This window comes from Plutella xylostella, chromosome 26 (genome assembly GCF_932276165.1).
Source record: "Plutella xylostella chromosome 26, ilPluXylo3.1, whole genome shotgun sequence".
Taxonomy (NCBI): domain Eukaryota; kingdom Metazoa; phylum Arthropoda; class Insecta; order Lepidoptera; family Plutellidae; genus Plutella; species Plutella xylostella.
Window position 1 is genome coordinate 5,278,176 of NC_064006.1, and position 17,291 is coordinate 5,295,466.

Below are 17,291 nucleotides of genomic sequence, written 5' to 3' on the forward strand. Positions count from 1 at the left end.
TAAACTTTATTTTCCCTAAACGCTGTGCCAACCACGACTCTATCCCGTTGTGTTAAACATACTGATTGCATGAAAAGTCTCGTTGGTTGGTGTTTTCGTAAGCTGTAGTGACCCCGAGGCACTCGATGCAACTCCAGCCCCGGGCAGAGTGAAGAATGCCCCGCAAAATCACTTGACGACAAATTGCTTGGACTCGGGCTCTGCCGTGCCGGCGGGAGAGTGTGGAGACGGCTTTTATAAAATAAAAGATTTTGAAACAAATAATTTTAGTCTATACTACCTAGTTACCTTTTGAGAGTAATCGGAAATCGCTTTCTGATAACTATGATAAACTTAAACGTTACAAAACACAGTAGGTAGTTTAGTTTAGTTCAGAATTTTGACAATATTCTGATTTTTATAGGTGAAAATCTCCTTTATTACATCTAACAATTACCACAATTCACAATACCTATCTATAGGCATCAAACTGTTTACCTTCCATCTAACCACGCTATATGTTTCTTGAAAACTGTTGTTAAGTTTGATCATGTAGTTCAATTTAAAACACATGTATCAAGTACCTATTACTTACCTATTCAGTTAGTGCAAAGTTGCTTGTAGTTTACTTTGCTGCTATTTTTAGAATATTTCCAAGAAGTATCTTCCACACTAGGCAGCGCTTGTCTTGAGAATAAAATTATCATATGAATACGGCGCTTCACGGTGACATTATGAAAATTCCGTATTACCGTTTCCGCTCCAAAATTGCCAAGTCTTTCTACTTCGAAGGGCTGAGCAGAGATTGTTGATGAATTTGAATTATACACTGGCAACACCATGTTGTAGGAGGCGAGAAGGTGGAATATACATACTTACTTACTACTTTCACGAGCAATGATTAAGTTCCATTGACATTTTATTTTATGCAACGTCAATGGCAGGTAGAATTTTTCATAGATAGTGACATTGGCGCTTCGCACTGCACAAGAGTCGAGGCGGCGTCGCGGCGGCGGCGTCAAAGAGGCGCTCCATCTCTATATTTTCTACAGAAGAAGTCGAGGCGGAGTTGCGGCTTGAGCGAGGTGCAGCGGAGGCCAGAACTTATCATTCTAAATGTGGAGTGGCGGACTGAATTTCGGCAGTACAAGACATAATTTTCCTGCGCCTTAAAGCCGATGCGACGTCACCGCGACGCCGTCTCGACGCCGCCTCGACTCTAGCAGTGGATGAAGTGCCTTAGCAGTATTAAATCAATATATATTCTTAGTAAGGTGCTTTAATCAAGATTAATTTAGATTTACATAATTATGTATGCATATTTTTGAAGGGCTAGGCATGATGTGACTCGCAAATAAGCCACGCCAGCAAATGCTTTTCGCAGTGTAGTGGCTTTTTCACCGCACAATTAGGTAATTGTTGAAATTGAATATTATTGAATAATACAAGTATATGAAGATATTTTAAGAAACTGAGCTTTCTTAGTAGGTCTAATGTATGGATGGACTTTAAATAACGACAAATTATAACTGTTGTATTGCACTTTTATTATTCTGGATATCTATTTACAATACGTGCGAAAACTAATTAAGTACATTAGCATTGTAAACCTTAGATATAGATCAACTGTGTAAGTATCTATTTACAACAACTTTACTACTAACATTATAAACATAAATAAATTCTCTATTCTACTAGTGTTCTTAATCTTTGGCTACGTTAACTAAATTTTTGGTGTTCCAAAATTAAAATACAAGTTTTTAATTTTCTATTTCTATACTGGCTACACTAGAATTACTGTTCTCATTGAAGTCCAAACGAGGTTTGTTCACTTTTTCACCGCCTCTTTTCTCATCAAATTCACTCTTTGATCTTTCTGGTTTTTCACTTTTCACTTCAGTATTTCTGTCCCCGTCGCATGGCAGGGGAATGCCGAAGCTAGGATGTCCGTAGTACATGTACTGAAGCGGCAGATTCGGGTAATTCATGCCCAAATGTTGTCCATAAATCGACTGCAGAATAGCCTGGTTGTACGATTCCTGAAGCAACGTCTTGTACTCGGGGTTTTTCGTGAAATCGACGCCGTAAACTCCAGCGAAATGCTTCAGAATCGGCGATCCTTCGAGAAGATTCGGTGCAAACAATCCCGGGTTCAGGCTTTTGTTAATCTGTGACGGGTACGCTTTTGACAGTTCCGGGATGGCTTGTCCGTTGTTGTTGACAAGCACTTTGACAGCTACCTTCCGAGCGTGGTGATTGGCTGCCGCGGCCGCCGCCGCCGCCGCCAACATCCCATTCTCTTGCATTTGTAACTGCTTCCGTTTAGTTTTGTACCGTCGATTCTGGAACCATATCTTGACTTGCGTCTCCGTGAGTTTGAGGCTCGCAGCGAGGTCTGCGCGCTCAGGCCCTGACAGGTACCTCTGTTGGCTGAATCTTCTCTCTAGTTCATACACTTGAGCGTGTGAGAATGCCGCTCTGGATCGTTTCTTTCGGCCGCTGTTCTGTGAGTATTCTGTGATGGAGGTGTAGGGCGGGGAGTGGATGGTTCTAGAAGGGCTGTCTGTGGTCGGTGAGGGGCACTTGCGTTCGTAGTGGGAGAGGCTGAAGGGCTTGTACGCCAGGTCTGAGGCAGGAGAGGAGTTCCTGTGCGTTGGAGACGCCGTGTTCGAGGACCGAGAGTCGTAGTCATCTGAAACAAAAGACAAATGAGGTTAGATTTCAGTTTGTAAATGGAACAACGGGAATATGGCGTCGGCGTCGGTAATAGTTTTCAGCGATAGTATTGAATGTTGCATTGCATGACCTAAATTTCTAATATAATTATGTGCATAGTACGTAAATTGTAACTATGCTTAGTATTTTACTGGCTGCGGCCCACGCCATCAGTATATAAAGCTGCGTTTACAATAATATCCATTACCCAAATTGCGACAGTAATTTACTGGACAAAAGAACCTTCTTCCATGGAAGACGGTTAAATGGTGCTAAATTGTATTTTTGCGTGTGACCAATAAAGTTCGGGCATTGATATTATGTTTTCGTTGTAATGTAATTTTTGTTTTACTATAACTTAACCTATTTATCATTATTGACTTCCAAAGTTACGTTCTTTTTGTGTGTTTACAAAAAAAAAATCTATACGGCAAAAAGAGCTCTACATTAATAATGGACACTGATAATTCGGTCGCAGCTCTTTCGCATCATTAACAATAAAAAGCCGAAGCTTTTATTACGAAAATAGTTCTAAATCTTAATTTCCTAAAAGTCTTTCAGACCGCAAAGGCACGTGCCTACTGCCTAGACAATGCAGTAATTACTAAATTGATAGACTACAATAGTTATTTCATCCGTCATCACTTAGCATAATGAGACGTTACCTACCCTTAAGCTCTTTACAACGTTACTTTGCACTTTAGAAGCCTCTAGTGCTTAGTCATTAAGGGCTATTTTCACAGGGTTTAATGGTATGTTATGTAATAGGGTGAAGTGGCGATGTCACTGAGTCGCACCGATTTTGACCGAAGTGTGAATGCGCCATTAGAAGACAAGCGACAATCGGGGCATAATTACTGTGGAGCGCGCGTAATTTGAATTTGGAATTCGATTCTTTGTTGTTTTTGGAAATATGTACTTTGTAGCGGATTTTAGAAGTAGTATTACGTTTTTAATTTACGTACGTACTTTTAGTACACGTATTTACTCAGATAATGAGTACTTTTAATGCTAAAAAATTTGGGGCAAGCAATATAGCGGAGACATCTCGTCATCGTCAATACCAAATAGTAGATAACACATTGATAACTTGTGTAAGTTAGACTAGGTACTGAAAATGTAAGTATGTGTTAGTAGAATTCTGATATCGAAAAATCGTATTAGAATTAGAAAATATGCCTATATTTTATTATTATTTTTAAAGTCTATAAATTTTATAACAAAACAAAAAGGAGAATGGCCATTTCTCTATGGCGCCATGACCCAGAGCGGCCATTGATGAAACATACACTGATGTGTAGTCCGTGACTACAGCATATACTGGTATTAATTTTATTATTATGAGACATGGGAGAACGAAGATATAGGTGCTGAAAGATCAAGTCTTTCTACTGTACTAGATGTTACCCTCGAGCTAAAAATTGATTTTAAAAGTGTTTCCGTGGGAATTCCTGGCTAAAAAGTATTTAATGTTACTTCGGGATAACGGGAACTTGAATAGAATGAAATAATTTTTGAAATTGGTCTCTTTATAAAAATAGGTTTCTGAGTGTGAAATGTGCAAAAATAATTATGATATTATTTGCATAAATAAAATCATGTAATACATTTTGTGATGCGCTATGAATTGGGAATCCCATGATTTAGATTATAAAACTTATTTGTGCGTGTACCATTCAGCAAAATCTTATTTAACGAAAAAAATATATTTAATTAATTTACTTTTGAACCCTAATATCTCAAGAACCCCATGGTTTAGATTTTTTAAAATATTTTTCCCTGATAATAGACATTTTTATCAATAACTTAAAATAGGTTTGGTGAGTGGCTGCTAACTTATGCAAAGCGGGTCAGGTTTCGCCATTCTTCTTTGTCTTGCACATTTTTTAACTAACTTTGTAAGCAACAATCTAGATTCGTTTTTTATTATATTACCATAGAAATATTATGTAGACCTGCATTGTAACTATTTGTGTAGAGCTAGTAACTAGTGGACTAACGGCCTCAGAACTAAGAACCTCAACTTGCATGGCTGTTAATTAACATGACCATAACAAGGACTTACTTTCATATGTCACGTCTGAATGTGAGTCGTGTGCGTGGCAGAGACAGTAGCAAAAATTAGTAATGAGCTTAAAACATTTATCTGACCTACCCCCTTATTGAAAAAAAAGTTATAGGACGCTTTAGCTTTTCAACTGTCGTCACTCTCAGACAGAGAACAATTGAAATTTAAACTTTAAAGTATTATTTGAAAGATAAACTAACCTGAAAGTTCTGTAACTGGATAGTAGCTCTTCCTGGACATGTCCAAAGCGCCATCGTCGACCGTTCTGTATCTGCTACAATCTTCATAAAACTTCATGTCTTTTTCCAAAACACTCTTCGGAAATGCTTCCTGGCTGTAACACCCTGTGCCTTTCCCGAAAAAACTCATTTTAGCGCCAAAACCGGCGTCCTGGCAAAATGTTCCATTTTCAAAATCACATTTCGCCTCGTTCTCCTTCGTCAAAATATCATTTATAGAGAACGGTGTAGACAAAGTCGTCTTTTCACACTCTTGCAATGTAAGCGCGTCTTTAAAACTTTTTAATTTCGATTCCATTTTTGAAACTTAACATAAGCTGGTACTGGCCACTTCGCCGCGTGTTTGAAACCGCCTGGCCGCAAAAGCGTTCCACAAACGAATAAACTTTGCGTGATGGATTGCCCTCCCGTTTGACGCGCCTGAAACTAGAACGGGAGAGAAATAGTCGACCCTTTCATGATGTAACCTTGGTTGGAAAGAGATAGCGATGGTTTTGTTGGCTTCGTTCTTAGAAAAAGCTTCTTAGTACCGTAAGTAGGGGGGATCAGTGCGTTTTTCTTGAAGATGTTTACGTGTACGCTATTTGATCACTTAGGTCACTTGCTGATTGTGCGCGCAAGGTGGATTGGCATACTGAAGTGTTTTAAAGTGCAATACCAATGTAAGATATTTTTCATCTCTCATACTCTGAAATTAGGTATTAATAATTAGTATATTGCACAAAAACAACCATAAAAATAGCCCTTTTCAGGCCCGGTTTTTCATATAAGTACCGATGAATTATGATTAATTTCAAGTAAAAGGCTTCTTAAAATAAGCGCCCGATGTTGTACTTACCTAATTATTATTAACTAGGTACTTGGAAATCTATAGTTAGCGACACTCAAGCAGGACTCTCGCAAGTTGATCTTTGGTTAAGCCACAATCTACTGGCCCTAAACACGCAAAAGACGAAGTATTTATGCCATACTATAAATAAATCTACTCAACCTCCTCCAGACCTAAAAATATACATACATAAATATAGCTGTCAATCCCTGGAAGATACTTGCTCTTGTCCCACAATTGAAAAAGCTTTCTCTATAAAATATCTCGGTATACACTTAGATCAGCACCTAACGTGGTATGTACATCTTGAGGCAATATATATATAATATAATCTTTAAAAACCTACGGCACGTGGCATCCAAGCTCCAAGCAAGTGAATTTTGGAAGAAAAATAAATAAATACAATTATCTAGAAGTAAAAAAATATAAGTATATTTTAGGTACCTTATTCCTTTTTTGACGCGACGATGAAAACAACACACGGAAAGCAAAATAAAGCATTTAACATCCACATAACCACGTAATTCAGAATAATGTTTCTTTTTATTGTAAATTTCACTTTTGAAAATTCTGGTATAGTTTTATTTTTTGTTTTGCACTCCTGTTTTATGATGAGAAAAGGCCGAGGCGGCCCAGATTTAATGTCCAGTCTACAAAGTCTATTTTGAAATGTCCTATTGCTTTTTATGAAGTCAATATTGTATTTTGCACTCATTTTCACTCACACACACATACACACTCACGAAATATTTACTACTTTCTTAGTTAATAAGTAATTAGAGTAACAAATAAATTACGTATTCGCGCGCGAAAGGTGAAATTGTGACAATGACATGACAAGTGTTCGTAGGATCGTAGGTCACCGCCACCGGCATCGGTCAAGGCCACCGCCCGCGCATCCCGAGGCGTCATTCGTATTATTTCGGCAATTTCCGGTCGCGTGCGGCGCACGAATTTATCCTAGAACTGCATACGGTTTGTACTGAGCATCTTCCGTCTCACGCGCCGGGCGATTTCCATCCTGTTCCATACTACATGTAGGAGCTCGCTCCGTGCGACAATCCGAGCGCACGGGCCGTTTTTGTTTAAGCAAAAATAAGATCTAATTCTTTCGCAGTAGAAATGAAAATAGGCCAGCTCGATTTAGTTTAACTGGTAACGATAATCAGATTTATGTTATTTCTGTTTAGGGTAGGTATTATGGTTGTTATATTGGTATTTTTTGTGAAGTTTTTTTTTTATAGATAGTACCTAGTATGATATAAGAAAGAAGGAAAGTACATATTTAGAAGGTTTTTAACTGGTAGTGCGTTGCACGGGCGCACTTAAGGTGCAGCCGCCACTGTTCCTGATCCCGCCCATCTTTTGAAACTAAGAAAAAATGCAGTTATAATGTTGACCAGTTTTTCGACCAGTTTTGCTGGGCGTCAATATAAAAGACAAACAGAACATCTGTATAAAATAATAAATGAAAAGCTTAATATCTATACATGCTAAATAAACATGAAGTTAAACATAAAATAACTGAATGGTTGAAGTCATTAAATTATGCTGAAACTGAAAATCTTTTAATGTACCCTGAATAAAGCTACACGTACCGCACTTATTTTTTTTCATTAACAAATACCTACTGTAATTAATATTTTTTTTTTAATGAAGATGGCCTTAGTTTACGTTAGTATGCCCATGATATTGTAATGAATTGAATAAAATGGGAATGTATTCTAGTTATACCTACATTAAGATTCTTAATCATTGGTAACCAAACCATGAATGCCAATCCAGTTTACGCCACACCGCCCTCCGTAAAACACCTCTAGCCTACTTTGCCTTAGCTAACGTGTTGTACCGGTAAGTGCTTGAGAAGTGTCTTTCTATCTCTTTCACACTCCCCCAGTCTATTCGCAGCTCTAGCAGCTCTGTCTCTTTCTCACAGCGTAGCCCCAGTTAATGCCGCCCAATCAGATAAGAGGAGTATTTGCGGTTGACCAATAATAAAGCAAAGAAGCGAATATCAACAGAAATTTTAATTTGTTTTAGAAAAGTTGATTTTGTATGAGAGGCGTTAAAAGTTTGTTGTTTTATTTCGTTTTTGTTTGATTTCTTTTTAGTTATTTTCTTATTAAATTAAAAAAAAATTGGTTATTGCTTGATTGATAGATGCAGATATAAAGCGAAAACTACAAGATGTTTTCCACGTTTTTTTCTGTTTTATTACGAGCTTATAACTTTATCAGGTTAAGTGCTTGGTGGCTGATTATATCTTTATTATTCTTTATCAGGTTAAACGTAAATTATACTTACCTTACCTTACATAGGTATTACAGTATTAGGTATTAAAATGAGAGAACCTATTCTGTAAAAATACATTGGTATCTACTTCCATATCTATAAATTAACCCTTGATGCGTTCATTAAATTTAAGAGGATATCAATTTCTCATAAGTGGCCAAACCATAGATTGAGAAAGATGTTTACCGATAGACACGGCATCATTTAGGTAGGACGATTATATTGGGTCAAAAATACTATTCTATTTTAAGTTTTTAAAATATTTGAAAATTTGTATATTATATTCTTATTATAATATATTTATGTAAGTACAACTTACAATAAGAATATAATTATGCAATTATACTCTACACATTTTAGTGTCGACAGGTACCACATTTTAGTGTACAGGCATTTGTTCTTCAAAAAAGAGCAATAAGGACCATGATGCGAATGTCCCAGCGTCAATCTTGTAAGGAAGTATTTATTAAACTGAGCATTCTAACAGTGCCATGCTTATATATTCTGGTTGTCACTTCCCATCTAGTAAAATATCTACGACGATTAGAATCTGAATCAGAGAGACATACTCGATTACAGACAAGAAGAAAGGATCTCAAATCTGAGCATTCACCAAAGTATCAAGCTCTCCATTTGTACAATCACCTGCCTATAGAATATAAAGAGTTGACTGCTCATAAACTATTCAGTAATAAACTAAAATTGTAACTGTTGAAAAAATGTTGCTACTCAGTTGAGGAATTTATAAACGACAAAATTTATAATTAATTTAGCAGTATTTTTTTTTAATCTTATATAATTTGTTTCCCTATAATGAATCTTTTTGCTTGTAAGTATATAATAATATTGTTATGTTAATCATAGATATTTATGTTATTTTTATTGTTAAATTCAAATACAATAAGTTAATTGTTTACTGAATAAAGAACTGAACTGAACTGAACTGTACCGTCATTTCAACGGTACGCCGCGCCGTTGTAGCGTGTTTTGAAACTATACAAGGCCAGAACGCACTCATAGTGTACTAGCACTGTATAGTTTCAAGTGAAAAAAATAATATTTTACTTGAAAATATACACGATTTGTGCGTACTAATCGCGTATACTTTCAAGTTGGGATTTACTGAATCGTTCTTGAAAATATACATTGCTATTACGCACATTGCTTGGCGTACTTGCCGCATATAATTTATACCTATACATTATAATGTACATGAATACAATTTACTTGTTCAGCCTGTCATACCTATAGAATGTTAATAAATAAAGATGAACAACCTCTAATTTGATTGATAAAATGATATTTATAGCAATCATACTTGCAAGTAAGTAAAATACTAATATCTTTTATTTATACGAATTAAGAGTAATAACACTCACGAGCAATGAAAAAGTTCCAGTGACGATAGCTCCTGAACGGAAAAGACTAGCTCAATGACGCCGTCGGCAATATTAAAGTAAATTTAACAGAGCATCAAAATACCAACTAAAAACGTAAATTTAAATGTTTTAAAAATTGGGGTCATTTGGTGTTGACTTTTTGCTACTCGGACTTATTCATTGCTCGTGAGTGTAGTAGGTATTACCCTATAGACCTTTAGACCTATTACAGACATATTTTCATCAAGTTTTGAATTCACCGTAAGTAATGGTCTTTTATGAATTGTTCTACACCCTCTTCTTAGATCATTTTTACTAATTTCAACAGTTCTACAGTTTAATTAAAATCAATTTACTTTTGAACTGTACGATGTAAACAAAAAACACGTTACGAAAACAATGCCAAGTGCGGAATGATGATGCAATGTTTAGAAAGCAATAGACTTATTACTATTTCGCACGAAGGAAAGAGAGAGCAACATTTCAAAATAACTACCTGGTAACTAATCACGTATAGTTTCAAGTGCTCGCATTGCCGCTTGGCACTTGAAAATATACACGATTAGTACGCAGTGGTAACTGCTGCAGTATATTTCTAGCCATAATTTTGGCCCAACTAGCTTGAAAATATACGCGATTAGTGCGTAATGGCCTTGTATACTTTCAAGTAAATCATGGCACCATTTTAATTTGAAAATATACGCGAGCAGTCCCAACCTCTGCGTTCTGGCCTTGTATCTTTGAAACTCAAAACACGCGCCGTTGTATTGTACTAAACTATTTAACACGTTCACGGACAATTGATGGTTGGAAAATATTTTGATATGACACCTAAAAATCCCATACATTTTATCGTTCCGCCTTGAAACGTATTGCCGTATCTCAACATATTTTATGTACGTAATGTGACAGTTACGGCCATAGACGGTATCGTCTACAAGCGGTCCGCCACATCATGCATATCCAACAATGCGTATAGTGACAACTACGGCTACAGGCGGCAGCCGCCAGTTTTTTTCAAGGACCGAATCATTTTCAAATAGGTTTGGACGTTTTTCAGATACAAAGTTCCACTTTTAGCATGCTATTTACAATAAATAAAGCTGATATAGTAAGATTAAACAAAGGGGTTCATCGAGAAAAGCAAAAATTTTCTAGTTCCTCATTACAGTTATATCTTCGCTTTTCTATGTTCCATTTAAGTAATTGTAGTATTTGAATCGAATAGGTAGGTATCCTATATGCAAAACAGTATAATATTAATCGATTTATTATTAATTTACCTCGTATTTTGCCACAAAAATTACCAGACTACCACCCGTTCTACACAACATTTCCGCGACGCGCGCGCCGTGACACTAACTTCTGGAAGGTTATTTTTATTTGTAACGGTTACGGCGACAGGCGGTATGTCACTATAAAGTTCACTTATGTGTGTGCAAAAGAAACCCCGACAAGTTCTTTGTTATGACACCTAGAAACAAATGAATTAGCACAATACGACACTAAATCATGCATCTCCTGTTAAGAATACGGAAATGATACGGCTGTTGACGGTTCGTCCGTTTCAATCAATAGAAGTTGGACGGACACAGGCGCGTAGTCATATTACAAGGATACTTAATTACGGCCCTCGACGGATTGTCCGTGAACGTGTTAAGTATAAGTACCTACTTATATTTTATTAAACTTAATATCTTTATCAAGGCAAATATAGGTGTGCTATTTTGAGTTTCTGTTTTTTACATTCGGCCAATACATCTTTGGAGACTTCAAACATTATTGTGAAAATTAGTTTTGTGAAATTCAGTACAAACTTTGATGGCTATCCTGATTTTGGGCTGATTTTTCAATTGTCAGATAAATGTTATCTTAGGAATAAAATTGTTGCTGTCACTGTCTAATACAAACATTCAGTAGCGACAGCATCATAATAATTCCTCAGATAACTTTTATTTGACCATTGAAAAATCAGCCCTTACAGTCCTTTCTAGTAATTCGTAAGTCTACTGACAGTAATCGATTGTCCGAAGTGGCCGCAAGCAAGAGTGTTATTCTGAGGGCCGAGTGTAGGTTTTTCTTGTTTTTTTTTTTATTATTTTTATTTATTTGAAACACTAGTAAGATTACATTAAGTTATAATACAATAACCATGCGCTGAAACCGCTAGATTTAAGTGCGACATGGTGAGATCGCTATACAATATAAAACGTTAAGTCTACACATTTTTTTTTTAAAACCGGAAATAAAAATAATATATTTTATGATGTTTAGGTAAGTACATTATATTAGTATGTTCTTTACAAAAATATTGAAGACAATGAGACACAAAAATTATCGATTGAGCAGTGATTTCCTACTGCAACAGTGTAAATATTCACACTTCCCATGCTTTCAAATCATGACGCAAGAGTCTTGCGCCCCGTGATAGGCCTTCTGGACGATACAGTAAAGGTATTTTTCCACCAGCAAGACATAAGAAGGCAAGATAGATAAAAAAAAATTAAATGCTAATACGATTAGGTATAGCGGTGTATTTAATATACGGAATATATATATATATATATATATATATAAGTACTTAATATATATATATATATATATATATATATATATATATATATATATATATATATATATATATATATATATATATATATATATATATATTAAGTACTTATATTCGCCACTATATTTTTTACTTATATGAAAATCTGAGCACCGGTGGTGGATACTTATCTCTTTACTGACTGTACCTACGCCTACACCAGACGTATCGAACTGTTGCCGCTACACGGGTTCTTTACCGACGTAGATAAACGTCACTAGATTATTATAGCCATAAATACGCAGCATGGTGGAACGGGAATTAAACGAGTTTATCGACGTCTTTAAAGGACCCGTGTAGCGGCCGCTGACATCGATAGTGTGAATTATAATCCATCCTCCAGTTCTGCGGTCGAGTGGTTAAGTCGATATTAAGTGGTTCGAGTCTGTGTTATGGTTGCATTGTATAGGAAGGTGTAATACTGTGTGGTTTAGAATGGGTTTGGTTACTAATTTGAATCTTCACCAAAATAAAATACTTTTTTATGATTGATGTTGAAGATCCTTATTTCTAGGCAAAGTCAAAAGTCAAAGTCAAATGTTTTATTCGTTGTATAAAATTTATACTTAATATATTTACTTTTTATATTTAATATAAAGTTTTCTGATGAACGTCAATTTTCACAAACTACTCTCCGTTCGGATAAGAGGCTCTTTCTGTCTAAGGAGAAGAACAGAGGAAAGAAACTCCTGAGCCATCTTTTCAAAAAAATACTTGGTAACTTGGTATAACCTACTTATAAGCTTAATAATAAACATAATTATAATGTGTAGGTAAAGGAGCAGAGCTAACTACTTATCACAACCATGCATTAACGTCCTTTAAGTAATCACAAATTTTATAATAAGCTTTTTTACAGAGTTTCTCTTTAATGTAACACTTGAACTTATTATCTTTCATTTGAGTAACTTCTGTTGGAAGCTTATTATAAAATCTAATACAGCACCCTAACTTTTTCCAGACGCATCGCTGGAAAAGCCAGCTTATGCTTGTTCCTAGTAGGGCTGCGGAATACATATACAGGGTGTTGCAAAAAGGGTATAGGTACTAAGCCGAAAGGGGGTGACTCAGGGGGTCATTCTGAACAATTTGTAACACCCTGTACACACCTGCTTATCCGAGGTGTGTTGATTTGATGAAGCTTCCCGAACGCAGTGGCGTACCTACCTAAAGTGTGACTACAATATTATAGTGATTAGTCGAAGTGTCCTTACCTCATTCACTCGACTGTAACAGCCCCTATTCAGCCTATTGTTCACTTGTAGCACCGTTACGAGACGGGTGTGAGCTATACGTATAGGTAGTTAGCCAAAAACATACACTTAGGGCCACTTGCACAAAGATATTAAATCTAGATTTACCCCCTTATTCATAGAGAAGTTACAGAACGTTTTAACTAATAAACTGTTTTGTCCCTCTCTGTCAAAGAACAAATTGTTCTTTGTCGGAAAGGGACAAAACAGTTTATTAGTTAAAACGTCTTGTAAATTTTCTATGAATAAGGGCGTAAGTGTCAAATCTCGATTTAAGAAACGTCAGTCCATATAGATTTCTGGCTTAAATTGAGACTTAACAGTAAATCTAGATTTAATATGTTTGTGCAAGTCGTCCTTAATCCCTGGCAGAAACTATATGCCTACAGGGTGTTGCAAAAAGGGTACTAAGCCGAAAGGGGGTCACTCAAGGGGTCATTCTGAATAACTTTTATTATCTCCATAGTAGAAAGTCACGTGACCAACAAAGTTTGTATGAAAAGGCTTTATTATCTATAACTACTATTACTTAACAGATTAAGCTCCAATTTCGCCGTAGTCGGTTAAATCGTAAAAAGCGATTGGTTCATCAGTTATACCTACGTCATCTCCATATTAAATTCTTGATGTATCAAAAGTCAACCAATATTCCCTGGTTATGCTCTACCCACTATGGCGAAATGGCACATACACGGGTAATCAGAATCACCCTCTGAGTTTCAAATTAAAATTTAAATTAATATCTGTTAAATGTAGGTATTTTGCAGAAGGCGCCTTTTCCGTTTTTGAGTCATTTAGTGATTTTCTCACTGGAACTGTTTCATTGCTCGTGTGTGTATGTAATTTCAGTCGTTGGTTAATTTATATCTCTTCAGGGCGATATTATTATTGGTTACTGCCATCTATTGCACTGGTAGCACAATAACATTCCATCTACGCTACATTATGTAGTCATAGGTATTCTACTCATCAATAGGGGGCGCTGCTATTAATAATGTGCTGCAATTGGAGCGGCAGCACCACCTATAACTATCATAGGCTATTCAATCATAGATGGCGACACTAAATGAAATGAAAAAGTGAAAATAAAATATTTTATCCGCTAACTAAAAAATAAACACTGGACACGTAATTTCATCGATATTCTGATTATACAAAATTAAGGAGCGGTAAATTTTTGGAGAATCTAACTAAAAGGATGGCCTTGTACCTTGCGATAACATGAATTGTATGTAGGATGTAGGTACCTTACCTAGCTAGGTTTAGTTAGTAACTGTATGGAACTACCTACATACTTTAGAAAATACAATGGTAAGACGAAACCAAAAAAAATATGTATAAAAAATATTTTATCTGCAAAACTAGTGGATGAAGTTCCATTCGATCGTCTTTTTTATCACTAGGGTTTGTGGCACAGTCTCAAAATGAACGCGCCGCAGAATTTTGCGCCAGCCCTCCATCGAGATCCATCCATACAAGGAAGGGTTTTTTACAAAAACAACTATAGAATACTAGACTTGTTATTCTATGAAAACAACGTAACGTTTTTTTTTTGTTTCATAGAAATTGTTATTAATTAAGTTAAGTATCAGCCATTAAAATCCCATGCTTAAAAATCATAGTTAGATACTTACGTTGCTTTGTAAAAAGCCCTTCGCTGTTATGCATGGTATATAAATATAAATATGCAAGTTATGCCAGATTCGACAAGCGACGCTATTTAAGGATTTTAATTTGCGAATGTTCGATGGCGGTAACCCCATAGGTGATACGTGACTCGAGGAAGCTACTTTCTAACATCCTAATACATCAGCAATTTTTTAAAATATAAATAAATATGTCGGGACATCTCACACACGGCCATCCGACCACAAGCTAGGCAGAGCCTATGTTATGGGTATCGGACAACTGATAAATATATCTACACAAATAGATAGATAGATACATAATTTATAAATATAAATATCAACACCCAAGACCCGAGTAGAAATATCTGTCCTTAAACAAATATCTGCCCCAGCCCCCAGCCGGGAATCGAACCCGGGACCTTCGGCATAGCAGTCAGGGCACTAACCACTACGCCATTCCACCGTCATAATAGAAAAATCATAGCTACGCTTGCACTGACCATACATCTGCTTAATCCACCATTTAATTTTTATTCAAATAATCCCATATAGATATCTTTAATCAAAATATCCTTCCACCCTAAGGTTGTCTTGAAAAAATCGCTTTAAGCGATAAGACCGCCATTTTTGTACATAGTTTATAGTATTTAAGTTATGTAAGTTTATTTTATGTGTGTGAGTACAAATAAAGAATATTCTATCTATCTATCTATCTAGATATTAGTTTTATGAGTCACGCACACAAACAGTGGTACAATGATGTATTATGGCCACGTGGGTATTTGATATATTAATATTGGTGGTGCTTTTAAGGTTATCGGCGGTGGAAGGTGATCTGGCCGCTAGTCCGACGGCTGACTCTGTACAGTCGGGGGCACGTGTGGTGCGGGAACTGTTTCATTGAAAATAGTTAACTGTTAAAATGCTTTTAGCATTAAGTCCACCTGATTATTGTACATAATTACTTCTGTAAGTATATTAAGCAATAAAAGAATAAATAAATAATCTGGGTTTAGGTCTTTACCACAAAAACTAAGGGGCACTTGCACCAAGATATTAAATCTAGATTTAGTGACAAATCACGATTTAAGAAACGTCAATCCATATAAATGTATGGCTTAAATCAGGATTTAAGACTATCTAGAATAATCTAGATTGAATAAGTTTGTGCAAGTCGCCCTTAGAAACATGCTAAACGCTGTCAGTTGGTTGTCAAACGTTATAAATGTTTTAGCCCCACTTGCACAAACATTTTAAATCTAGATTTAGTGTTAAATCTCGATTTAGTAAGTTTAGTTTCTGCAAGTGGCCCTCAGCAAAATCGCATTTTTTTTTCAAGGCTTTATTATAGATGGACGTATGTATAGTAGGTATGTCTGTAACTACTGTACACTTAAATTATCATTCGGAACATAAATAATAATTTTTCGAAAAGTATTGACGATGACGGTTTGAAGTAAATAATACAATCAAATAACTTTGGATATAATTTTATCTTTGTACCTCCTGCAGGTTGACTGGCAGGAAATGCTTTTAGCATTAAGTCCACCTGATTGTACATTATTACTATTGTATATTGTGCAATAAAGTATAAATAAAATATAGGTAATTTTTGTATTTGTGGTTGTGTTGGTATATTAACAGAAATCCTTCGTAGGTTCTAATAAAAAAAACAATAACCCTATCTCTGTCAGCGGGTGTACAGTTATTACTGCGCTCCCGTACCACTGCGCTCGTTAGCTTTTATTTGGACGCACAGACTCCCGTTCCAGCACGGTGCAGTGGCGAGCAGATTGTTGCCACATTCTGATTTCTTATATAAAAAAAACTAGCTGCTCCCGCAAGCTTCGCTTCGCCTTAAAAAGTTTTCCCGTTGGAATAGGGTATTTTAGTCTAGATGAGAAAAAAATTAAAAGTGTATTACAATGATTGTTTAGAGGAAAAGCAATCGGGAAATGTTAGTTTCACTTCGTAAGGTACATAAATATATTTTTTACTGCAGTTTAAAGTTTTTAGGTTTTTTTATCTGTTTTTGAACACTACGAAATGTCGCCGCCATGCTAATGACGTCATTACGGTACTAAACAAAAATGTCAGCTGTCAATGTATTGATTCTTGAAGTAGTTAACCTATCATTAAAGAGTATATTTGATTAGATAGGTAATGTTAATACAGTTACTTACATCAAAGTGATCTTCACAAAAATATAAACGAGATTTATCTGATAACAGTCCGGGATCTCGTCTCGCAACTTTTAACCAAGTGTTTCTCATATTTATATCCACTGGTACTTAAATCCAT

The 17,291-nt window shown here is 35.9% G+C and overlaps 1 protein-coding gene across 1 annotated transcript; it reads right to left on the minus strand.

The window, feature by feature from the left end:
• Positions 1–1,516: 1,516 nt before the first annotated feature.
• LOC105383432 (homeobox protein bagpipe) lies at positions 1,517–5,389 on the minus strand. The gene is made up of 2 exons (XM_011553480.3): positions 4,963–5,389; positions 1,517–2,671 (listed from the first exon to the last, which is right to left on the minus strand). Exons 1-2 carry the CDS (start codon positions 5,297–5,299, stop codon positions 1,740–1,742), a joined length of 1,269 nt encoding a protein of 422 aa, XP_011551782.3. The 5' UTR covers positions 5,300–5,389; the 3' UTR covers positions 1,517–1,739.
• Positions 5,390–17,291: the final 11,902 nt, after the last annotated feature.

Bases quoted from the DNA above. Each gene is read 5' to 3' on its own strand.
- LOC105383432 (XM_011553480.3), bottom strand. From the start codon at position 5,299: ATGGAATCGAAATTAAAAAGTTTTAAAGACGCGCTTACATTGCAAGAG. The intron at 2,672-4,962 runs GTTAGTTTATCT...CTTTTGTTTCAG, and splicing joins TCCAGTTACAGAACTTTCAG to ATGACTACGACTCTCGGTCC.